General features: G+C 35.2%; 2 protein-coding genes across 3 annotated transcripts in view; both read left to right on the forward strand.

Annotated features, from left to right (window-relative positions):
* The window catches only part of TTN (titin), a 319,867-nt gene that overhangs the window by 154,414 nt on the left and 141,437 nt on the right, over window positions 1-24,016 (forward strand). For both annotated transcript variants that reach the window (XM_070957152.1, XM_070957229.1), the window contains 31 exons: window positions 198-272; window positions 443-538; window positions 724-789; window positions 1,202-1,279; window positions 1,465-1,530; window positions 1,944-2,021; window positions 2,412-2,486; window positions 3,451-3,525; window positions 3,704-3,778; window positions 3,957-4,031; window positions 4,216-4,281; window positions 4,446-4,520; window positions 4,705-4,770; window positions 4,935-5,009; window positions 5,211-5,276; window positions 6,011-6,076; window positions 7,575-7,928; window positions 9,169-9,249; window positions 9,464-9,547; window positions 10,350-10,433; window positions 10,586-10,651; window positions 18,715-18,801; window positions 19,042-19,116; window positions 20,425-20,499; window positions 21,115-21,198; window positions 21,416-21,499; window positions 21,943-22,026; window positions 22,677-22,751; window positions 23,012-23,080; window positions 23,304-23,387; window positions 23,784-23,858. In XM_070957152.1, coding sequence (XP_070813253.1) covers window positions 198-272; window positions 443-538; window positions 724-789; window positions 1,202-1,279; window positions 1,465-1,530; window positions 1,944-2,021; window positions 2,412-2,486; window positions 3,451-3,525; window positions 3,704-3,778; window positions 3,957-4,031; window positions 4,216-4,281; window positions 4,446-4,520; window positions 4,705-4,770; window positions 4,935-5,009; window positions 5,211-5,276; window positions 6,011-6,076; window positions 7,575-7,928; window positions 9,169-9,249; window positions 9,464-9,547; window positions 10,350-10,433; window positions 10,586-10,651; window positions 18,715-18,801; window positions 19,042-19,116; window positions 20,425-20,499; window positions 21,115-21,198; window positions 21,416-21,499; window positions 21,943-22,026; window positions 22,677-22,751; window positions 23,012-23,080; window positions 23,304-23,387; window positions 23,784-23,858 — 2,634 coding nt within the window. The remainder of the gene's footprint in view (window positions 1-197; window positions 273-442; window positions 539-723; window positions 790-1,201; window positions 1,280-1,464; window positions 1,531-1,943; window positions 2,022-2,411; window positions 2,487-3,450; window positions 3,526-3,703; window positions 3,779-3,956; window positions 4,032-4,215; window positions 4,282-4,445; window positions 4,521-4,704; window positions 4,771-4,934; window positions 5,010-5,210; window positions 5,277-6,010; window positions 6,077-7,574; window positions 7,929-9,168; window positions 9,250-9,463; window positions 9,548-10,349; window positions 10,434-10,585; window positions 10,652-18,714; window positions 18,802-19,041; window positions 19,117-20,424; window positions 20,500-21,114; window positions 21,199-21,415; window positions 21,500-21,942; window positions 22,027-22,676; window positions 22,752-23,011; window positions 23,081-23,303; window positions 23,388-23,783; window positions 23,859-24,016) is intronic.
* Window positions 11,700-17,703, forward strand: LOC139327618 (titin-like). The gene is made up of 2 exons (XM_070957484.1): window positions 11,700-12,080; window positions 12,224-17,703. Exon 2 carries the CDS (start codon window positions 12,247-12,249, stop codon window positions 17,701-17,703), a length of 5,457 nt encoding a protein of 1,818 aa, XP_070813585.1. The 5' UTR covers window positions 11,700-12,080; window positions 12,224-12,246.

The raw sequence follows: 24,016 nt of genomic DNA on the forward strand, positions 1-24,016 counted from the left end.
TTCTGTTTCCTGTTATAATTAAACAGTTAAGCAGTAAAGCACATGGTGACTGTACGCTGTTTGATCTGTAGTGCTATATATAAACAGAATTTCTAACAATTAGACAACATAAACTAATAGTTCAATGTTTCATAGTATCTGCTGGTGACTTGAGACCAATATCATTTTTAAAAATTAAAAACTCTTTTTTTTAAAAGTGCCTGAAGTGCCCAAACCTGTCCCAGAAGAGAAAGTGCCCGTTCCCAAAAAGGTGCCAGCTCCTCCCGCTAAAGGTACAGGTGAAATTTGTAACACTGTGAAAACAAAATTATTTCACAATAATTCTTCTGTTAAGGGTTAAATGCCCTTATTAATGCTTCACATTCTTGAGTTGTCTTCTGCATTTGTCAATAGTAAATTGATAACAAAATCTTAAAATAAGAAAATCTTATATTTTTTAAAGTGCCTGAAGTTCCCATACCAGTCGTAGAAGAAGAAGAAGAAGAAGAAGAAGAAGAAGTGCCCATTCCTAAAAAAGTACCAGCTCCACCAGCCAAAGGTACATCTAACTTTTGAAAAAATAATATGGAAAGAACTTTAATATTGACGTGACTTGTCATCTTTATTCCTGAGCATAAGAAATAAATACTGGTACTTCACAAAGTTTTGTGATGTCTTACATGTTTGTCTATGGTGAGTTGAACTCAAAATCTTACAGACAAAAATCTGTCTTTCAATCCCAAGTTCCCAAACCTGTTCCAGAAGAGAAAATGCCTGTTGCTAAAAAGGTGCCAGCTCCGCCAGCTAAAGGTACATATGAAATGTATAAGTCTATGAAAAATATAAATGTTGACAGTATCTGTGACGTTCTTAAATTTTACGCATTAATATCAGCACGAGATGTTTTGTGTTGTTTTGTCTGTTATCCAAGTTCTGTTCAAAATCTTTTTTTAAAATGCTTTATTTAAATTGTCTGCAGTTGCCATCATGTTATATGCAAAAATGTTTCTTTCCTCTTAGAGGTGTTAGGTGCTCTTGCCAAATATTTAATACTTAAAATATCTTGAAAACAAATGAATGTGGGGAGTATATATCATTAATATTTTAAGTTTCAAGCACCTACACTAGTGCTGCAAGCTTTTAGGTCTTCCATATTTGTTTGTGTTGATCTGAAATAAATAAAAAATATTCATTCTAAAAAAAACCCATACTGTCTTTCAAGTCCCTGAAGTTCCCAAAGTAGTGGAGGAAGAAGAAATATTTGAAGTTCCCAAAAAAGTGCCAGCTCCACCAGCCAAAGGTACATCTAACTTTTGAAAAAATAATATGGAAAGAACTTTAATATTGACGTGACTCGTCATCTTTATTCTTGAGCATAAGAAATAAATACTGGCACTTCACAAAGTTTTGTGATGTCTTACATGTTTGTCTATGGTGAGTTGAGCTCAAAATCTTACAGACAAAAATCTGTCTTTCAATCCCAAGTTCCCAAACCTGTTCCAGAAGAGAAAATGCCTGTTGCTAAAAAGGTGCCAGCTCCGCCAGCTAAAGGTACATATGAAATGTATAAGTCTATGAAAAATATAAATGTCGACAGTATCTGCGGCGTTCTTAAATTTTAAGCATTAATATCAGCACGAGATGTTTTGTGTTGTTTTGTCTGTTATCCAAGTTCTGTTCAAAATCTTTTTTTAAAATGCTTTATTTAAATTGTCTGCAGTTGCCATCATGTTATGTGCAAAAATGTTTCTTTCCTCTTAGAGGTGTTAGGTGCTCTTGCCAAATATTTAATACTTAAAATATCTTGAAAACAAATGAACGTGGGGAGTATATATCATTAATATTTTAAGTTTCAAGCACCTACACTAGTGCTGCAAGCTTTTAGGTCTTCCATATTTGTTTGTGTTGATCTGAAATAAATAAAAAATATTCATTCTAAAAAAAAAACCATACTGTCTTTCAAGTCCCTGAAGCTCCCAAAGTAGTGGAGGAAGAAGAAATATTTGAAGTTCCCAAAAAAGTGCCAGCTCCACCAGCCAAAGGTACATCTAATATTTATAACAAAGGACTAATTTTGGCATTCCTTATCATTCAAATGCCTAACGATGAGTCACCAATATCAGTAGTCCAGAAGTTTGTGAAGTCTTACATGTTTGTTGTCCCTAGTGAACTGGGCTCAAAATTTTATAGAAAATACATCTATCTTTCAAATCCCTTCAGTTTCCAAACCTGTTCCTGAAAAACTGCCAGCTCTATCTGTTGAGTGTTGTATAGAATATTTATAGTAGTTGAGGGGAAATGTTGATGTTAGCTATCATACATCTTCTTAAATATTAAATACCAATTTCTGTTGAAAAATATCTAGCAGCTTGTATGCTAGTCCATACTGATTTGAGATCAAACCTTTAAAAAGGAACTATCTCTTTTTAAAGTGCCTGAAGTTCCCAAGCCTGTCCCAGAAGAAAAAGTAGCTGTTCCCAAAAAAGTACCAGCTCCACCAGCCAAAGGTACATGCGAAACTTGAAAGAAGTATGAAAGAAAATACTATGATGATGTCGCTAGTCATGTATCTTCTTCAGTTGAATGTTAAACAACAAAATCAATAACTTAAAAGTTTTACTGTGTCTTTGTATTGTCTATCCATGTTGACTTGAGACCTACATCTTTTTTTTTTTAATCTTCCTATCATAAAAGTGCCAAAGGTTTCCAGATATGTCCAGGAAGATAAAATGCCTATTCTCAAAGAAAGACCCATACCATGCTTCAAATATTTATGATAGTGTGAAAAAAAAATGAATTACTTGTCATCCATATCCTTAAACATTGGACAAAAATCTTGCTAGTTCAAAGTTTTGTGCTATCTTGTATGTTTGTCTATAGTAAGTTGAACTCTATATCTTAAAGGAAAAAAAATACCTCTTTCAAGTCTTTGAAATTTCCAATCTTGTTCCAGAAGAAGTGCCAAAAGTTCCCCAAATATATACCAGCTCCACCAGTTAAAGTTTGTTTCCACTAATTTTCGAAACTGTGGGGGGTGGAGGGGGGAATGACATTATCTGTCACTGTTATTCTCCAGTTAAGAGCAGAACAACATCAATAGTTGTGAGAGAATTTGAGGAGGCTGAAGTAGAAACAGGAGGAATTTAGACAGAAACCATCCACAATTAATGGAGAGGTTCAACTGTAACTCAGTCTGAGTTCTGAAAAGCCTAGAAAGAAGAGTAAGAGTCCATTTCAATCAACTCATTAATAAAAGAGAATGGGTGGTTACTGTTGCCTTTTCCAGGATTCTTTAACTCTTGCATTAAAGACCTTCATAATGTCTACATGCTTCTTTCTTCCTTGATCATGCGATGCAATATTGGGCTTGAAGGTTCTTCAGTGTTTTGTAATATCTTCTACTGTATGTTTCACTTTGGTGACTTGAGAACAAAATCTTTATTAAAAATCGTTAAATCTTTTTTTTCCAAGTCCCTGAAGTTCCAAAACTTGTTCCAGAAGAGAAAGTGCCTGTTCCCAAAAAGGTGCCGCCTCCACCAGCCAAAGGTACAGATGAAATTTGTAACCCTGTGAAAAAAAAGTTGACAATATATATCACTTATATTCTTTAGTTAACGGTTAAATACAAAGAACAGAAGATTCAGGGTTTTGCATTGTTTTCTACATTTGTCCATGGTGAACTAAGAACAAAACCTTGAAATAAGAAAACCATCTCTTTTTAAAGTGCCTGAAGTTCCCAAAGCTGTCCCAGAAGAGAAAGTGCCTGTTCCCAAAAAAGTGCCGCCTCCACCAGCCAAAGGTACAGATGAAATTTGTAACCCTGTGAAAAAAAAAATTGACAATATATATCACTTATATTCTTTAGTTAAGGGTTAAATACAAGAACAGAAGATTCAGGGTTTTGCATTGTTTTCTATATTTGTCCATGGTGAACTAAGAACAAAACCTTGAAATAAGAAAACCATCTCTTTTTAAAGTGCCTGAAGTTCCCAAAGCTGTCCCAGAAGAGAAAGTGCCTGTTCCCAAAAAAGTGCCACCTCCAGCAGCCAAAGGTACATCTATGATTTGTAACAATAAGAGGAAAACATTAAGATTAAAAATTTTTGTCATCCATATTGTTTAGCATTAAACACCAGCATTCGTAGTCCAAAACTGAGTAATGTCTTATATGTTTATCGATGGTGGGATGAGCTCAACATCTTAAAAGAAAATGTATCTGTCTTTCAATCCCTGAAGTTCCCAAACCTGTCCCAGAAGAGGAAGTGCCAGTTCCTAAAAAAGTGCCAGCTCCACCAGCCAAAGGTACATATAGTATGTGTAATAGTATGTGACATAACTTGCAATCCTTATTCTTAAGTATTAGACACCAATATTGGTAGGTCAAAATCTTGTGATGTCTTATGTGTTTGTCAATGTTGCCTTGAGACCAAAATCTTTTTTAAAAATCCTCTATACTATCTTTAAAGTGCCTGAAGTTCCCAAACCTGTCCCAGAAGAGAAAGTGCCTATTCCCAAAAAAGTGCCACCTCCAGCAGCCAAAGGTACATCTATGATTTGTAACAATAAGAGGAAAACATTAAGATTAAAATTTCTTGTCATCCATATTGTTTAGCATTAAACACCAGCATTCGTAGTCCAAAACTGAGTAATGTCTTATATGTTTATCGATGGTGGGATGAGCTCAACATCTTAAAAGAAAATGTATCTGTCTTTCAATCCCTGAAGTTCCCAAACCTGTCCCGGAAGAGGAAGTGCCAGTTCCTAAAAAAGTGCCAGCTCCACCAGCCAAAGGTACATATAGTATGTGTAATAGTATGTGACATAACTTGCAATCCTTATTCTTAAGTATTAGACACCAATTTTGGTAGGTCAAAATCTTGTGATGTCTTATGTGTTTGTCAATGTTGCCTTGAGACCAAAATCTTTTTTAAAAATCCTCTATACTATCTTTAAAGTGCCTGAAGTTCCCAAACCTGTCCCAGAAGAGAAAGTGCCTATTCCCAAAAAAGTGCCACCTCCAGCAGCCAAAGGTATATCTAACATTTAAAATAGTAATACCAAAATCATTAACACTGACATTACTTATTCTTAAGTGGTAGACACCAATATTGTCTATTCTTAGGTAGACATCAATATACTATTCAAAGTTTTTGGGTATCTTATATGTTTGTCCATGTTGAGTTGAGCTCAAAATCTTTAAGAAAAAAAATTCTTTCTTTCAATTCCTGAAGTTCCCAAACCTGTTCCAGAAGAGGAAGTGCCCATTCCCAAAAAGGTGCCAACTCCACCAGCCAAGGGTACGTCTAAGATTTATAATACTAAGAAAGAACATCAAGATTGGAATTGCTTGCCATCTATATCTTTAAGTGTTAAGTTTTGCTATGGTAGTTCAAAGTTTTCTGGTATTTTATATTTGTCCATGGTAAGTTGAGCTCAAAATCTCTAAGAAAAAAAAAATCTTTCAATTTCTGAACTTATATGTTTCTTCATGGTGAGTTGAGCTCAATATCTTTAAGAACAAAAAAATGTATCTTTAAATTCCTGAACTTCCCAAACCTGTCCCAGAAGAGGAAGTGCCAGTTCCAAAAAACTTCCATTATCCAAAGGCATATTCACCATTTTTAAAAGTAGTATAAAAACATTACTTCTCTTCCTTCTTCTTAAGCATTAGGCACCAATATTGGTCATTGAAAGTGTTGTGATGTCTTATGTGTTTGTCCATGTTGACCCCACACCAAAATATATACAAAAATATCCTCTATACTATCTTATAAGTGCCTGAAGGTCCCAAACTTGTCCTGGAAGAGAAAGTACCTGTTCCTAAAGAGGTGCCAGCTTCACCAACCAAAAGTATATCTAATATTTTGCTATAGTAATATGAAAAAGATTAATGTTGACAATACTTGGAATTCTTATTCTTAAAAAGATTAGACACCAATGTTAGTAGGTATTGTGATGTCTTATGTGTTTGCCAATGATGAGTTAAGCTCAATATCTTTAAGAAAAAATATCTATCTTTCAATTCTTAAAGTTCCCAAGCCTGTTCCAGAAGAGAAAGTGCCTGTTCCCAAAAAAGTGCCACCTACACCAGCCAAAGGTACATCTAACATTTTGAAACTCTGCAGAAAAAACTATATTGATTCAAATGCAAGGGGACAGGATTGTGTTGTACAACAGCATACATGATCTGGACTATGTTTTTTCGTTCCCAAAATTGCCGAATCAGAGGATACCCAATGAAATTGAATCCTGGTAGAATCCAAACAAACAAAAGAAAATGTATTTTTATACAACACATAATTCAACTTTGGAATTTGGAATCATGAAATGTAATGCTGGCTACCAGTTTGGCTGGCTTTAAATAACGGTTGGATCGAGTCTTGGAAGTCAAGGGGAATCAATGGCTATTAGCTCTGATGGCACTATAGCTGCCTCTGAAAGCCATCTGCTAGGAGATCTTTGGGCTTCCTTATGCAGTTGAGTAGCCACTATGAGGACCCATGCTGGACTAGATGGGCTAAGGGTGTGATTCACAGGGAATTGCTTATGTTCTTATGCTCTTAAATGATGCTACCTGTTACATTCTTAAATATTAAGCACCAGTATCAACCATTCAGAATTTTTTGATTCTATATGTTTGATCATTAAAAAAAACTCACCTCTGTACTATCTTTAAAGTGCCTGGAGCTCCTAAACCTGTTCCAGAAGAGAAAATGCCACTTCCTCCAGCCAATATTTATATCTATATAAATATTGGAATCATTCACCTTGTCACTGATGTATCATTTCTGTTGCTCAAAAAAACCCAAAGCTATTAAAGAGTATATCCAATTTCTCTCCATATTGCCAGTGGACTCATAATTTAAGATATCTGATGTGTCCAAGGAAGTCTTTCTTGAAAGGAACGTACCCATTACTCCATCAAAAAAAAAAAAAAAGTTCAATCCATTTATGAAAGGCACAATGCTTACCTGGTTAAAATTTTATTCCACAGTATTAAAATTGGTATATACAGTATACTTTATTGTCTATCAAATATATGTCAATAATGTGTATGTCAAATGTTTGCAAACAAAAACCCCATGAATGCAGGTTGTGTTTCATGTTGCTTTCTTATTCTTTTATTGCAAATCAATGACTATGTAACCAGTTGCAGTCCTCTCAACAACTATAGAATTTACTAGATGACTTGGGATTGTCACTATCTCACAGGGCTCTTGTAAGAATAAAATGAGTTAGACCTAATCTAAACTCTCAAAGCAAAGTAGAATGTAAAGTTAAATAAAAGTAAAAAAAGAGAGAATGAGATTCATATCGAAAATTATTTGCTGCTACATGAAAAGACATTTGGTATCTAATAAAACATTGGCATTTCCTGACAAAGATTTGGCAAAGATTTTTTCCTCATAATCTTTCATAATGCCTTCCAGTTTATTTCTGCTGACTAACAATATTGTATGCCAGTTAGGTTACATGCTTTTTTTTAGAATAAGGTATTATAATTATTTGACATCTGTGGGTGCTTTTAGTTTCACTTTGTTTTGAATGGTTTTTATGCAGTCTTTGAAATAATGGCAAGTTAATTGTCTTTAAAGTGCCTGTGATAAGAAAGAAGATTGTCCATAAAGAAAAGGTCACTGCTCCTGCTCCTACTGCTGAAGAATATGTTTATGAAGAATATGAGAAGTATGAAACATATGAGAAGGCTGAGGAATACTTGCCAGCCGAAGAAGTTGAAGAAGAATATGCAGAAGTGCCAGAAGAACCTGAAGTTGAGCATTATGAGGAAGTTTCAGAAGAACCTGAAGCTGAGTATTATGAGGAAGCTCCAGAAGAACCTGAAACTGAAGAGTATAAGGAAACAGTGGAAACAGAGGAATATGAGTATTATGAAGAGGTTAAGGAGACAGAAGAATATGAGGAAGTGTATGAGGTTCCACCAGCCATAGGTACATCAATTCTTTTATTTGTTGTGTCTTGATTAGATTGTCTTTAAATATCTTTATTCCACCAACCCCCATTTACTGACTGTATATAGAAGGTTCCATGTGAGAATGTAGATCAAACCAACTCTCCTGTTGTTACTGGGAATTTTCAAGATAAAATATGGTTATATAGTTATTTATGTATCACATTTAGAAACTGTGTATCTCTCTCATAGAGGGACTCTGGACAGTGTACAAATAAATTCTATTATACAGAGAGCTTTCATAAGCATGAAGGAGAATGAAGTAGGGAGAAGCTAATAAATAAATATCCCCCCCCCCTCCAGCTATCTCCCTCACCCCAAGTCACTGCAATATGCTTACTTTAGGAGAAGTTGTATTTAGGATCAATTTCATAACTTAAATCCCTCCTTTAACAAAATGATAGTTACATAACTTTCCCTTTTTCTTTTTCTGCCCCCATTTTGTACCTTTGAGTTGGTCTCAACTCCTGCTGACTAAATGCATTAGTCTGCAGATTTCCTGGCAACATATTTTTGGAAGTGTTTTGCCCTGCCTACAAGTCCAAAGGATTGTACCTAGGAGAGAAATATAGATAAATTATTATCACATTTTTTTCTGGAACCCTGAGTCCTCATGTTTCTTTATTAAAGGATCATATTCTTTATATTTCCTTTTTCATTAGCATTCTTGATAAAAGCTGGGCCAATTAATTTAATTGTTTAAGTTTGAGGAATATATGTATTAAATTAACTATGTTTTCCTACTACTATCACCATTTTATTCATGGGCTTTGAGATTCATGGGTTTTGAGAATTCATGCTAAATATCTGAAGAAGGGGAAAAAATCATAGAAGGGGAAAAAATCCAGAACATAAGTTTGAACCCCAACATTTTGGCTCAAGACCAGAAGGCATTTCTACATGTGCTAGAGCAGTGCAACTTTAAAATGTGTGGCCTTCAATGCCACACATATTAAAGTTCCTGGGGTTGAGAAACACTATGCCAGAGAGTTGTCCAATTGTCAAATGCAGCCCCATTCCTCCCTTCCTGTCCAATCCTCAACTATTTTAAGAATTTTTTTATTTTGTGATTGGAATGATTCCCCACCATGAATTTGTCTCTTTTTTGCTTCTCCCTAAAATCTGAATGTGAGACACTCAATTTGTTCTTCTTCATTGTTGACTAATCCCTAATTCAATGGCTGAATAAGTATTTAAAAAAGAAATTCATCTTTTTAAAGTGCCTGAAGTTCGGAAGCCAGTCCCAAAAGAAAAGGTACCAACTGCTGTTCCTAAAAAAGAAGTGGCACCTCCACCTAAAGGTACTCTTTTTCTTCAGCTATCATGATGATATAAATTCTGACTTAATTGCTGATATTCTATATCTTCTCTCTTTGCCTTGTATGTATTGATTATGTCAAATTATGTGCTCACTAAGTGTGATCTTGTGTTCTGTTCTTTCCTCATTATTAAGTAACATTCTTCTCAGAATCCTATACAAATCAATAACTAAAAAAGATATCTGTATCTTTAAAGTGCCTGAAGTGCCCAAGAAAGCTGTTCCTGAGGAGAAGGTGCCTAAGCCTGTTCCAAAAAGAAAAGAGCCTTTACCACCTAAAGGTACATTGAATATTGACGAGAAAGAAGATTAAAATCTTATATTTATTTTCATCTGTTTGGTGTTAATGATATTGCCCTAGTTTTGTTTCTGTCTGGACATTATTCTCCCAGGCCTTGGGTAAGGGTGCTTGGTGGCCCCTTTGTTGGATGTCAATTGTCGGTGGGAGGATTTGGGGTTCCCTGAATTCACCATTTTTGGTCTTCTTCCTTTGTGATATCTGATTGTATTGTTCTTTTGTTTCAGTTGTACTGTTTTTGTATTGTTTTGGCACATTGTGACAAAGATTCATTATTGAAATCCTAATTTAAATGTGAAGTATCTTATCAAACAAAGCAGTGCTAGCAGCCATCATGTGATCAGCAATATACTAATTCATTTTTGGCTGCAAAATTAATTGCTCCGCCTGCTAATCATTGTATTTTGAAAAGGAAAGTACAATCATGGCTTTTTTTCTTTTTTGTTCCCTTCTAGGTTATTTATTTTTTTTACTATTGTTGTTCTTTGATGTTGTTTTTGTGTTTTTCCCCCTTTGTCCTTTGTTTGAACAATTGTAAACCACCCTGAAACACTAGTAGTCAGGCAGCATATATATTTAATATATTATTATTATTATTATTATTATTATTATTATTATTATTATTGACATAGAAAGCAAATAATTAATGAATTATCTTTTTGAGAGTTTTAATTTGAGCTTTAGTTATCATGGATTACATGTCTTCTTATCTGTTGTTTGAATGCTAACTGTCTAATCTGTTGTTTGTGTGCATCATTTTGAAATTTCTACTAATATCTTTAAAGTGTATGAACTGGAAGAGGAAGCTCTTCCAGAAGAAAAGATACCAACTGGCATTCCTGCAAAAGACAAAGCTCCTCCAGCTAAAGGTACATCAGTTCCTATACACATTTCTCAAGCAATCAACCCTTCTTAAAGTGCCTTCTCAGTCTTTTCTTGCCTGCCCCCTTCCCTGTTTGTCTAATATTCTATGTTTGTCTCTATACTCAAAAAGAAACTAATATCTCTGATGTGTCTTCAGTGGCCAAGAAAGATGTGCTAGAAAAGAAGAAACCCGTCCCTAAGGAAGAAGTGACACTCATCCAAGGTAACATCTTCAAGCTGCAAATGGAATAACAATTGATGATTCTTCATTTTCCTCTATTAATCTCTTTTAGAATCAAAGATTTAATGGAAGGTGGATGGATTCATTGCATTTTTTTAAAGTCTACAATTTTATAGAATAATCAAATGAGATATAATTCAGTACTGAGAATCTAATATCTCCATTAGATTGGGTGCTTCCTCAGTCACGGGAGACAACACCTGCAGTCAATAATAATATCTCTTTATATAGATCTCAATTTACTTTGAGACAACTGAATAAAAATTATAACAGATTTCTCAATGCCTTTTTAGGGAGAAAACATCTATCTTCTAAAACATTAGTCTAAAGTTAAATGCATCTTTTCAATTAACTTGATGAAATTATCATCAGTCTTATATCCATGCTGGCATGAGATGATGTAGATTGTAGTAGGACAGTCCTAGAAAACAATGATTTGAGGAAAATTGCCCAAGAAAATACAATTAGGTTTGCAGATTTATAGAATAGTATATTAATCTATCATGTCAGCCCATCAACATGAAAAAAACTGGCTGACCTAAAAATCAAAACCACAATTTTATTATTAATTTTTGCATAGAAAAAACAATATAAGGAAAATACAAGACCAGTGAAATATATATGTTGTTGTAACTGTTTGTCTGTTATTTACATTAACCTCTTATTTAAAAAAAAATACTAATATCTTTAAAGCACCTGAGATTCAAGAGAAGAAGATTCCTCAAAAAATAATTTCTATTGCACGGACTCCTAAATCACAGGAACTTCCAGCATCTAAAGGTATATCAGCTCTTCATGAACATAATCATAAAATAAATGAATTTCAAGGCAATTTAATCAAATACGTTATCATATATTTCTGGATTTTGTGTTTGGTTGACATAAATTGTTCATATTGTCAGGATGTTTTTTTTTTACATTAAAAAAGAAACTCTTGCAGAAATTAATATCTTTAAAAGAACTCTGTGATATGAAAGGTTGATTTTTTTTATTACAATCAAAGACCAGTACAACTCTGAGATATCACAGAGAGAGAGAGAGGAGAGAGAAAGAAAATTCTTAACTATGGAAGAGAATTCACTTATTAAAAGATTGAATCTGAATAAGTCTGTTGCAAGCACATCTAACTTGTGATCGAGTATTTTTATAGGGGAATCAATTATTTAATCTAACAACTGACCTACTTCAGATATTATGAACAAATCTGAATCTTAACATAGAATGCCAGATCTTCTTTTTGTTCATAGTCCTTTGCTTTCTTTTTTTCCAAAAATGTTCAAAGTATGAGTTGTATGTCAAAAGAAATAATATTTTTAAGTGGCAGAAACCTATGAGGAAATCCTCCTAGAAGAAAAAGAAGAAGGAGTTCCAGATATCATTTCTGGGAAAGAAAAGATTCTGTCTTTCAAAGGTACATAATCTCTCCAAAGAGTACATAGACCAACAAAATCACCAAACTATTGAAAATGTTCCATTATTTTATCTGTACAGTTTCATGCTGCCATTTGCATTTTGTGTTTTGCAAATTCTTACAAGAATTAATTTTATTTAAAGTGTCCAAGGTATCCAGAAAAGGGATGGCAGAAGAGAAGATACCTGTTGCAAAAGTTGAAAAACCAGAGACGGTTTCTCTATATAAAAAAGGAGAATCTACTGCTGAAATTAAAACAGTACAACCTCAAATTTCAGAAGAGAAAAAAATTGTTACTAAAACTCCCAAACCAGAATCTATCATTAAATCTAAACCAGCAGAGCCTCAGGTACCAGAACAGAAGAAAACCATCTCTAAAACTAGAAAACAAGAATTCACTGAATTGCTAGAAGTAGTAGAGAAAGTGCCAGAGAAGAAGGCAGCCACTACTAAGCCTAGAAAACCCCAAATTGTAGAACTCGAAGAAAAAATAACTGAACCTCAGCTGCCCCAAAGGAAAATAGCAGTTACTAAATCTAAAAAAGCTGAGCCCCTTACGGAGCAGAAAATGGTGGACTCGCAGGTGCCTCAACAGAAAATAACTCCCACAGAACCTAGGAAAAAAGAGCATGCTGGGGTTCCTGAAATACTCAAGGTTGAAGTGGAAGAACTGAGGGAAAGAATTGCTAAACCTCCCAAACCAGAACTTATAGTAACACCTGAAACCACAGAACTTGTACCCAGAAAAACAGTAGTCCTTACTAAACCTAAAAAATCAGAGACTATTGCAGTAGATAAAACTGTGGAATCTAAACAGAAGATTGTAGTTGCCAAACGAAAAATAGCAGAACCTGCAGTAGTGCCAGAAGCAATAGAGTTCAAGACAGAAGAGGAAGAGGAGGAAGAAAAAGAAATTACTATTTCTAAAGCCCCCAAACCAGAACATGATGTGATACCTGAAATCATAGAACACATACCAGGAAAAATGGTAGTAATTACTAAAGCTAAAAAAACAAAAACTATTCCAGTAGATAAAATTGTGGAATCTAAACAGAAGATTAAGATTGCCAAACCGAGAAAACTAGAATCTGCAATGATGCCAGAAGCAATAGAGTTCAAAAAGGAAAAGGAGGAGGAGGAGGAGGAGGAGGAGGAGGAGGAGGAGGAGGAGGAGGAGGAGGAGGAGGAGGAGGAAGAAAAACAAATTACTATTGCTAAACCCCCCAAACCAGAACTTATGCCGATACCAAAAACCACAGAACACATACAAGGAAAAAAGGTAGTAATTACAAAACCTAAAAAACCAGAGACTATTGCAATAGATAAAACCATGGAATCTAAAAAGAAAATTGTGGTTCCCAGACGAAAAAAACCAGAACATGCAGTGGTGCCGGAAGCAATAGATTTCCAGAAAGAAGAGGAGGAGGAGGAGGAAGAAAAAGAAATTACAATTGCTAAAGCCCCCAAACCAGAAACTGTGGTGATACCTGAAATCACAGAACACATACCAGAAAAAACATTAGTAATTACTAAAGCTAAAAAAACAGAGACTATTCCAGTAGATAAAAGTGTGGAATCTAAACAGAAGATTAAGATTGCCAAACCAAGAAAACTAGAATCTGCAATGGTGCCAGAAGCAATAGAGTTCAAAAAGGAAGAGGAGAAAGAGGAGGAGGAGGAGGAAGAAGAAGAAAAACAAATTACTATTGCTAAACCCCCCAAACCAGAACTTATGCCGACACCGAAAACCACAGAACACATACAAAGAAAAAAGGTAGTAATTACAAAACCTAAAAAACCAGAGACTATTGCAATAGATAAAACCATGGAATCTAAAAAGAAAATTGTGGTTCCCAGACGAAAAAAACCAGAACATGCAGTGGTGCCGGAAGCAATAGATTTCCAGAAAGAAGAGGAGGAGGAGGAGGAAGAAAAAGAAATTACAATTGCTAAAGCCCCCAAATCAGAAACTTTGGTAATACCTGAAATCACAGAACACATACCAGGAAAAACATTAGTAATTACTAAACCTAAAAAACCAGATACTATTACAGTAGATAAAATTGTGGAATCTAAACAGAAGATTGATATTGCCAAACCGAGAAAACCAGAATCCGCAGTGGTGCCAGAAGCAATAGAGTTAAAAAAAGAAGAGGAGGAAGCGGAGGAGAAGGAAGAAGAAGGAGAAGAAAAACGAATTACTATTGCAAAACCCCCCAAACCAGAAGTTACAGAACACATACAAAGAAAAAAGATAGTAATTACTAAACCTAAAAAACCAGAGATTATTGCAATAGATAAAACCGAGGAGTCTAAAAAGAAAATTGTGGTTGCCAGACGAAAAAAACCAGAACCTGCAGCAATAGACTTCAAGAAGGAGGAAGAGGAAGAGGAGGAGGAGGAAGAAGAAGAAGAAGAAGAAGAAATTACTATTGCTAAAGCCCCCAAACCAGAACATGTGGGGATAGATGAAACCACAGAACATATACCAGAAAAAACATTAGTAATTACTAAACTTAAAAAAACAGAGACTATTGCATTAGATAAAGCTGTGGAATCTAAACAGAAGATTGATATTGCCAAACCAGAATCTGGAGTGGTGCCAAAAGCAATAGAGTTCAAAAAGGAAGAGGAGGAAGCAGGGGAGAAGGAAGAAGAAGGAGAAGAAAAACAAATTACTATTGCTAAACCCCTCAAACCAGAAGTTACAGAACACATACAAAGAAAAAAGATAGTAATTACTAAACCTAAAAAACCAGAAACTATTGCAATAGATAAAACTGTGGAGTCTAAAAAGAAAATTGTGGTTGCCAGACGAAAAAAACCAGAACCTGCAGCAATAGATTTCAAAAAGGAGGAAGAGCAAGAGGAGGAGGAGGAGGAGGAGGAGGAAGAGGAAGAAGAAATTACTATTGCTAAAGCCCCCAAACCAGAACATGTGGGGATAGATGAAACCACAGAACATATACCAGAAAAAACATTAGTAATTACTAAACTTAAAAAAACAGAGACTATTGCATTAGATAAAGCTGTGGAATCTAAACAGAAGATTGATATTGCCAAACCAGAATCTGGAGTGGTGCCAAAAGCAATAGAGTTCAAAAAGGAAGAGGAGGAAGCAGGGGAGGAGGAAGGAGAAGGAGAAGAAAAACAAATTACTATTGCTAAACCCCTCAAACCAGAAGTTACAGAACACATACAAAGAAAAAAGATAGTAATTACTAAACCTAAAAAACCAGAAACTATTGCAATAGATAAAACTGTGGAGTCTAAAAAGAAAATTGTGGTTGCCAGACGAAAAAAACCAGAACCTGCAGCAATAGATTTCAAAAAGGAGGAAGAGCAAGAGGAGGAGGAGGAGGAGGAGGAGGAAGAGGAAGAAGAAATTACTATTGCTAAAGCCCCCAAACCAGAACATGTGGGGATAGATGAAACCACAGAACATATACCAGAAAAAACATTAGTAATTACTAAACTTAAAAAAACAGAGACTATTGCATTAGATAAAGCTGTGGAATCTAAACAGAAGATTGATATTGCCAAACCAGAATCTGGAGTGGTGCCAAAAGCAATAGAGTTCAAAAAGGAAGAGGAGGAAGCAGGGGAGGAGGAAGGAGAAGGAGAAGAAAAACAAATTACTATTGCTAAACCCCTCAAACCAGAAGTTACAGAACACATACAAAGAAAAAAGATAGTAATTACTAAACCTAAAAAACCAGAAACTATTGCAATAGATAAAACTGTGGAGTCTAAAAAGAAAATTGTGGTTGCCAGACGAAAAAAACCAGAACCTGCAGCAATAGATTTCAAAAAGGAGGAAGAGCAAGAGGAGGAGGAGGAGGAGGAGGAGGAAGAGGAAGAAGAAATTACTATTGCTAAAGCCCCCAAACCAGAACATGTGGGGATAGATGAAACCACAGAACATATACCAGAAAAAACATTAGTAATTACTAAACTTAAAAAAACAGAGACTATTGCATTAGATAAAGCTGTGGAATCTAAACAGAAGATTGATATTGCCAAACCAGAATCTGGAGTGGTGCCAAAAGCAATAGAGTTCAAAAAGGAAGAGGAGGAAGCAGGGGAGGAGGAAGGAGAAGGAGAAGAAAAACAAATTACTATTGCTAAACCCCTCAAACCAGAAGTTACAGAACACATACAAAGAAAAAAGATAGTAATTACTAAACCTAAAAAACCAGAAACTATTGCAATAGATAAAACTGTGGAGTCTAAAAAGAAAATTGTGGTTGCCAGACGAAAAAAACCAGAACCTGCAGCAATAGATTTCAAAAAGGAGGAAGAGCAAGAGGAGGAGGAGGAGGAGGAGGAGGAGGAGGAGGAGGAAGAGGAAGAAGAAATTACTATTGCTAAAGCCCCCAAACCAGAAACTGTGGTGATACCTGAAATCACAGAACACATACCAGAAAAAACATTAGTAATTACTGAACTTAAAAAAACAGAGACTATTGCAGTAGATAAAGCTGTGGAATCTAAACAGAACATTATGGTGCCTAGTCTCAAAAAATCAGAATCCGCAGTGGTGCCAGAAGCAATAGAGTTCAAGACAGAAGAGGAGGAAGAGGAGGAGGAGGAAGAAGAAGAAATTATTACTGCTAAACTCCACAAACCAGAAGCTATGGTGAAACATGAAAAAGTTGAAACTCAAGTGTCTGAAAAGAAGAAAACTATGATTACACCTAAAAAACCAATTTCAATGCCCAAAACATTAAAAGTGGAAGAAGAAAAACTAGTATCTGCCAAACCTGAAGCTATTGCAGTAGTTGAACTCGAAAAGCAGCAAAAAAGAGAAGAAGAGAAGAGAACTCATGCTAAACTCCCCAAAACTGAACCTATGATTACACGTGAAATGGTAGATCACCCAGAGCCAGAAAACAAGATAGCTGTTGCTAAAGCTAAGCCACCTGAGCCTATTATCATCCCCCAAAAAGTGGAACCCCACGTGCCAAAACAAAAGGTAACTGCAACCAAACCTAGAAAACCAGAATCCTTTGTGCTGACTGAGGCAGTAGAGCTTGAAGCAGTAGAAGAAAAGATAGCTATAGCACAGCCTCAGGAACTAGAACATGTGAGCCTTGAACCAGTAGAACCTCCAAAACATGAAAAAAAGAAACATATCATGAAATCCAAGAAAGCTATTATGGAGCCTAAAGAAGCAGAGCAAAAAATGAAAGGAATAAAATTAACTATCGCCAAACCCAGAAAACCAGAACCCTTTGAGTCATTAGTGATTGAGGTGGAAGAAGAGGCAGCCATTTCCAAACCCCAAAAATCTGAACATTATGTCTTGCTTGAAAGAGAACTTCTGGTACCTGAAGGGAAGAAAAGTATAGCTAAACCTAAGACAACTGTTAAAGTGTCTAAAACATTAGTAGAAGAAGAAAAGATTGCTATTTCCCAGCCCAGGAAAGAAGAAGTCTTGGTGGTGCCAGAAATAATGCAATTAGAAGAAGAGGAAGAAGAAGTAGAAGAAAAAGAATTGCCTCAAAAATTAGAAGAAAAGGTGATTGTTGCTAAACCTAAAAAAAGAAAACCTGAAACCATAGAACCTTCGCCAATAAAAGGTAGATGTTATCTTCAAAAACAAAATGCACTAATATCTTAATAAATGTTTGTCTAGTTTTGTGTGGAAGGTATGTCTCCTTGAAAATATGTTTTTGTATCTGTACAAATTCCTTGTCTTATAACTTGGAACTGTGAATATGTGAAAGTCATGTCACTTTCATGTCATGTCATGTCATGTCACATTTGACTTAGTGTCAGATCTTGTTGTCTCTTGTTGTCTTGTTGATAATTATTGGTGTGATATCTTTTTCTATGTATGTAATTTATACCGTCTAATATATTTTAAATATCTGATATATACAAGATGTAGATGTTATCTTCAAAAGCAAAATACACTCTTATCTTAATAAGTGTTTGTCTAGTTTTGTACAGAAGAAATGTCTCCTTGAAAATATGTTTTTGTATCTGTACGCATTCCTTGTCTTATAACTTGGAACTGTGAATATGTGAAAGTCATGTCAAACTTAGTGTCAATTCTTGTTGTCTCTTGTCTTGTTGATAATTATTGATGTTTATCTTTTTTCCATTTATGTAATTAACACTAATATATTTTAAATATTTGATATATAGAAGAAAACTGCAAAATATTTTTTAGGGCTGAGGAGCAGTGGAGATAATTTTACAACATGGATATTGCAGATATTTTGAAATCTTTTATATTTTCAGTTGAGTTCAGTCATGTCCATCAACTAATAGAGAAACATCCAAAGTCTCAGATGAGAGCATATTTGCTTAGGTAAATGGATCACCCACAATTGAATGAGCCGCAGCTAAAAATTTGTATCTCAATTCCTTAGTTACTTAAAAGATTTATCATATTTATTGCCTGACCATACAATATTTCTTATAACTCTTGAAGATGTCCTCAGGGATGACTTGTTCATGATAATTGGAAGGATCCTGAATGTTTCTTCATGTGATTTTACTACCAGTATTCTTGACCTTCTGTCTTTCTGTCATTTTTTGTCTGTTTGAACAAGAAATCTTTTCTTTATACTGTGAGAAAACTATTTGAAATTCTTTAAACTAAAACATACTAATATCTTTAAAGTTCCTGAGATGCCCAAGAAAGTTGTGCTGGAAGAGAAAGTAATTGTTGCTGTGCCTAAAAAACCAGAGCCACCGTCCCCTGCTAAAGGTACATCCCACGCTTAATGTCATTCTGAGAAAATTGTGCTGTTTTTTCCCCTCAGTCTTGAAAATTCAGTTTTTATACTTTTATACTTGTATAACTAATTTTTTTTTATCTGAAATCCTGAAATACCGTAAGTATTAAAATAATGCTGAGTTATCAGTGCCAAAGTCCATTTTATAATTCCTTTTCACTTATGTTTTAATGTACTGAAATGTAACAGAAAACAATACTATTTCTTTAAAGTGCCTGAAGTGCCCAAGAAAGCAGTCCCAGAAGAGAAGGTACCAGCTGCTGTTCCAGAAGCACTTCCAGCCAAAGGTACATCTTATTAAAAATAACCCTGATGGATAGTATATATTTGTTTTATAAATGTACACTGCTACTTTATGTTTTGTAGATTATTGTCTCTGAACCCTGTTACTGGCATATAAAAACAGAACATTCTGCCTCTTTGCCTGTCTTACAAAACCATTTATATTTGAGCTAATGACATATGTTTGTTCAGGATTTATAGCACTGTTTGAGACAGAGACAAATTCCTTGTGTATCCAATCACACTTGGCCAATAAAGAATTCTATATAAATTTCCTAAGGATGTGCACAATAAATAAATTAAGCTTATGTATGACTGAATGTGGCATACAAGCGAAGAGACTAGCACAATTGATGTTTATCTAAGAAGAAGCTCCATTGAGCTTCAGTGGAATTTACTTTTAAATAGGCATTTATAAGATTACCTTATACAGAGCCTGAAGAAATGTCATGTTATTCACTGCTTGACAATGGAATAAGATGACATTCAGCCCCAGTTGATTCACCCTAGGGAGAATCTGATTGATTGTAATTTAAGATTCCTTGTTGAAATTTTTGTCAAGAGCCATGAGGCTGTGATTTCATGAAAATTACATTAATAAACACATAAACTAACTGATGCATCGCAGTTAAGATATTTGTCTCCCCAGTTACCATATCCAAATGGGAGGAAGCATTTAAAGTATATGTTGCATAATGTGTTTTGGTGTGCTTGTACTTATTTTATTAGATATTCCTCCTCCTGTGTTCAAAGAGAGCTTAAACTAAGTGAACAAAACCTGAAGCCTTCACCATTGCTTTCATTATGTATATGTTTACCACAGGTGTGGTTCTACTTACCTTTACTACCAGTTTGCAACGGGATCGCGCGCACTTGCTTCACTTGCACATGCACAGAAGCTTCTGCGCATGCGCAGATTGCTGATGATGACATCTGGGGTGGTGGGCGGGGCCTCCCCATGGTTTTACTGCCAGTTCTTGCGAACTGGTACGAACCGGGGGCAACCCACCACTGGCTTACCACCACAGTCATCATTTGATTATATTGTGTGTTATCCTTCCATCTTTATTCCTAAAATGTTCTGTGCAAAGCTCACATGTGGGTACTTTCCCAGCAAACTGTCAAGATTTGCTCTGTAAGCTTTGGAAACCTTTCAGGAGGCTATGGAGTGGAGTGGGAATCAGCTGCTTCTAGTTCTATCAGTGGAAACTGCTTCTGTTAGTGAAAGCAAGCCATTAACTCTAGCCCTGTGTATATGCCGCAGTTGATGCCTCAAGTGCGAGTAATAAGAGCGTATATCTTTCCTTTAATAGTGCCTGAAGTACCAAAGAAACCCATTCCAGAAGAAAAACCTGTGCCTAAAAAACCAGGTGCACCACCAGCTAAAGGTACATGCAATTTGTAAATTCAGCAAACACACTTAATATGGATCTAAATTAGGGGTGACATGATAGCAGTGTTCCAATACTTAAGAGGTTGCCACAAAGAAGTGGGGGGGAGGTTTCAACCTATTCGCCAAAGCATCTGAAGGTAGGACAAGAAGCAATGGATGGAAACTAATCAAGGAGAGAACCAACCTAGAACTAAGGAGAAATTTCCTGACAGAACAATTAATCAGTGGAATGACTTGCCTCCAGAAGTTATCAATGCTCCAACACTGGAGGTTTTGAAGAAGAGATTGGACAACCATTTGTCTGAAATGGTCTAGGGCTTCCTGCTTGAGCAGTGGGTTGGACAAGACGACCTCCAAGGTCCCTTTCAACTCTGTTATTCTGTTATCTCCCTTTAACCTAATAGTGCACTTTAGAATTTGCCCTTAATTTCTCTTGTATTTTTCATTATGCTATAAGTATCTTGTATGCTATAATTTCATTTTATTAAAATGAGGCATGACTAATGATGTGTTGGAAACTACTGATCATTTTGAGTGACAGGGTTTAGCATATGGTAGATTTTTTAAACGTTTGGGATGCGTAATATTGACATCAACTAATATTTTCAAGTGCCCGAAGTGCCAAAGAAACCTGTTCCAAAAGAAAAGGTTCCAGTTGCTGAGCCAAAGGAACCAGAAGCTCCACCTGCTAAAGGTATGGTTGTAGTATTATTAAGATGATAAGTAATATTATACATTTACAGCAAAATCTTTCAGATTATTATATTGCATGTAGATAATATAGAAATAAATTTGTTTAAAAATCAGAAACATGAATAATGTATAGGGGGGTGTCATTATTTTTTTGACACCTGCATTTTTCAAGTTGTTTGCAACATACTTGTACTGAAAGTATTTTAATATTTTTGAAGTGCCTGAAGTGCCAAAGAAGGTTGTCCCTGAAAAGAAAGTACCAACTAAGGTGCCTAAGAAACCAGAAGCTCCACCCGTCAAAGGTATGAATTATTAATAATTGTTAATGTTTTATACTATTTTCTTGAGGGAGAATGGGCAGACCTGCATTGTTACTATGTATGTTTTCAGAAATCCATTACAAGCCATGATGGATCATTTGTGTCATTGCATCATGGTGCAAATGAGAGAAATTTGGGTAATTTGCTTTATTTTGACATGATACATACATACAGTCTGTAACCCAGTTCATTTGCACAATGTCACATTTCTTCCCCTGTCGTATTCGGTAGACATCATCATTTCTGTTTTGTACCATTGATCTGTAAAAGGGAAAAAAAGCTTCCTTTCTATGATTAAGCAATTCCGTTCCTGAGTGTCTCCCATGAGTCCATCTCTATGAATTTTTCTACTTATTTTTGCATGCTGAACATTTCCTCCAGATCTTTAAAATTCAAAACCTTAAATTGTCTTGTTATCTTTAAAGTTCCTGAGATTCCAAAGGAAGAGGTCCCTGAAGAGGAAGTCTATGTTCCTGAGATCAAAAAGCCAGAGCCACCTCCTGCCAAAGGTGCCAGCATTTTTATATTATTTTCTAAAATCCAACATGTTATTCCAAATAAAAGTGATACCTTTGCTGCATGAATTAAATTATATTAGAAGATTGATTAGAAAAATAAACTCAGAAATGGCTTGTAGCCTGGTGAGCAAAGAAAGTGACGTTTGTGGGTACCACTTCAGTCAGAATTTATAAGGTCGTGCTACTCAGCAGGAATGATGCTTTGTTTTGATGAGATTTGATTCACACAGTCTTCTTATAAAGTTTGATATTTTTTATTTCCCTTTTACTATTCTCCGCTCTTTGTAAGCTGCCTGAAGTGTTTGATGCCTGGCAGCTTTAGAAATTGACTGAATAAATAAATAAGCATCCTCCTATGAGTAAATTCTGTGCTCCCTTTAAAAGGCAAGCATAACATTCATTAGGCTTCTTTTTCCATTACTTCCTGAATAATGAATAATGTAGATTCTCTGCCTTATTACAAATATTAATATAAGATGACTACATGCACAGTATTGAAAATTACAACACATATGATCGATGATGGATTGATTGCATTTATGCATATATTAGTTTTCTCTTTTCTAATGTCCTTTCACATTTAAATAACTGAGAGACTTTGTTTCAAAACTGGGAATACAATCTGTGTAATATTTTTGAAGTTCCAGAAGTGCCAAAGAAAGTCATCCCAGAGGAAAAAGTACCTGTGAAAAAGCCTGAACCTCCCGCCCCCAAAGGTATGGATTAGCATATATTACTTGCATCCTCAAGGATTACGTTAATATTTTAATGTCATCCCTTCCCGAGGTTCCCTATTATTTGACCATCACCCCATTCAAAATATTCAGTGGCAGTTCAGTTCTTATTCTGCAGATATGTTATCAGGAATTCTGCATCATTTCATATTTTTGTCCAAACTTTTTTTAAAAAATCTTTTTTTCTTGAGGTTGTGTTTCTTTCTTTTACATTAATTAATTCTGTCCCTTGTATTCCAAAGTGCCAGAGGTTCCCAAGAAAGTCGTTCCAGAAAAGGAACCAGTTGAACCAGAAGCTCCACCTGCTAAAGGTAAGTGTTATATTAAAGGAATAATTAACAATAATATTAAGTATTTTAAAGCAAACTCTTTTACATTTTAATAGTTTTTGAATATAATATGAAAATATATTTGGCTAAAAATTAGAACATGAAAAATGGGCAGGTGGCTTTATTTTAATTATTTTATTGGCACCTGCATTCTTCAAGTCATTTTTCAAAGTACTTATACTAAAAGTATATTAATATTTTGAAGTGCCTGAAGTGCCAAAGAAAGTTGTTCCTGAAAAGAAAGTACCAACTAAGGTGCCTAAGAAACCAGAAGCTCCACCTGCCAAAGGTATGAATTGTTAATAATTGTTAACAATAATTAATATTTGATATTATTTCTTGGGAACAAATGAGCAGGTGGGGGTATTATTATATGTGTATTTCTAGGAACCTGTTTTCAGCCATGATGGCATCATCTTTGTTATGGTGCGAATGAAAGAAATTATGTAATGATGTCATCATGTCCTCCCTTCCCCAATCTATTTGTATTTGTTTGTGTGTGTGTGTATTTTCTACTGTTGATTTATAAAGAATTAAAAAACTCTTCTATGAATTATTTCAATCTCATCCTAGTTCTCTCTCATGAGTCAGTCTTTATAAACTTTGTATTTAATTAATTTTTATACAAATAACATTTCCTACAGATTATTAAAATTCAAAGTAAAAGGCCTTTTTATCTTTAAAGTCGCTGAGGAAGTGGTCCCTGAAGAGGAAGTCCCAGTGCCTGAGATCAAAAAGCCAGAGCCACCTCCTGCCAAAGGTACATATCAGGATTTGGACCATCATACAGGAAGGGCAGGACATGAATTTTTGGTCAAGGGGCATATTTAAAAATTTAAATTCTTTTCTGAGCACTCTCCTACAATACCTTCCGTGGACTAGAAAACTAGCTGACACATACAGTGGATACCAGAAGGC

This window comes from Pituophis catenifer, unplaced genomic scaffold (genome assembly GCF_029215685.1).
Source record: "Pituophis catenifer annectens isolate HBS135680 unplaced genomic scaffold, rPitCat1.0.hap2 SCAF_1, whole genome shotgun sequence".
Taxonomy (NCBI): domain Eukaryota; kingdom Metazoa; phylum Chordata; class Lepidosauria; order Squamata; family Colubridae; genus Pituophis; species Pituophis catenifer.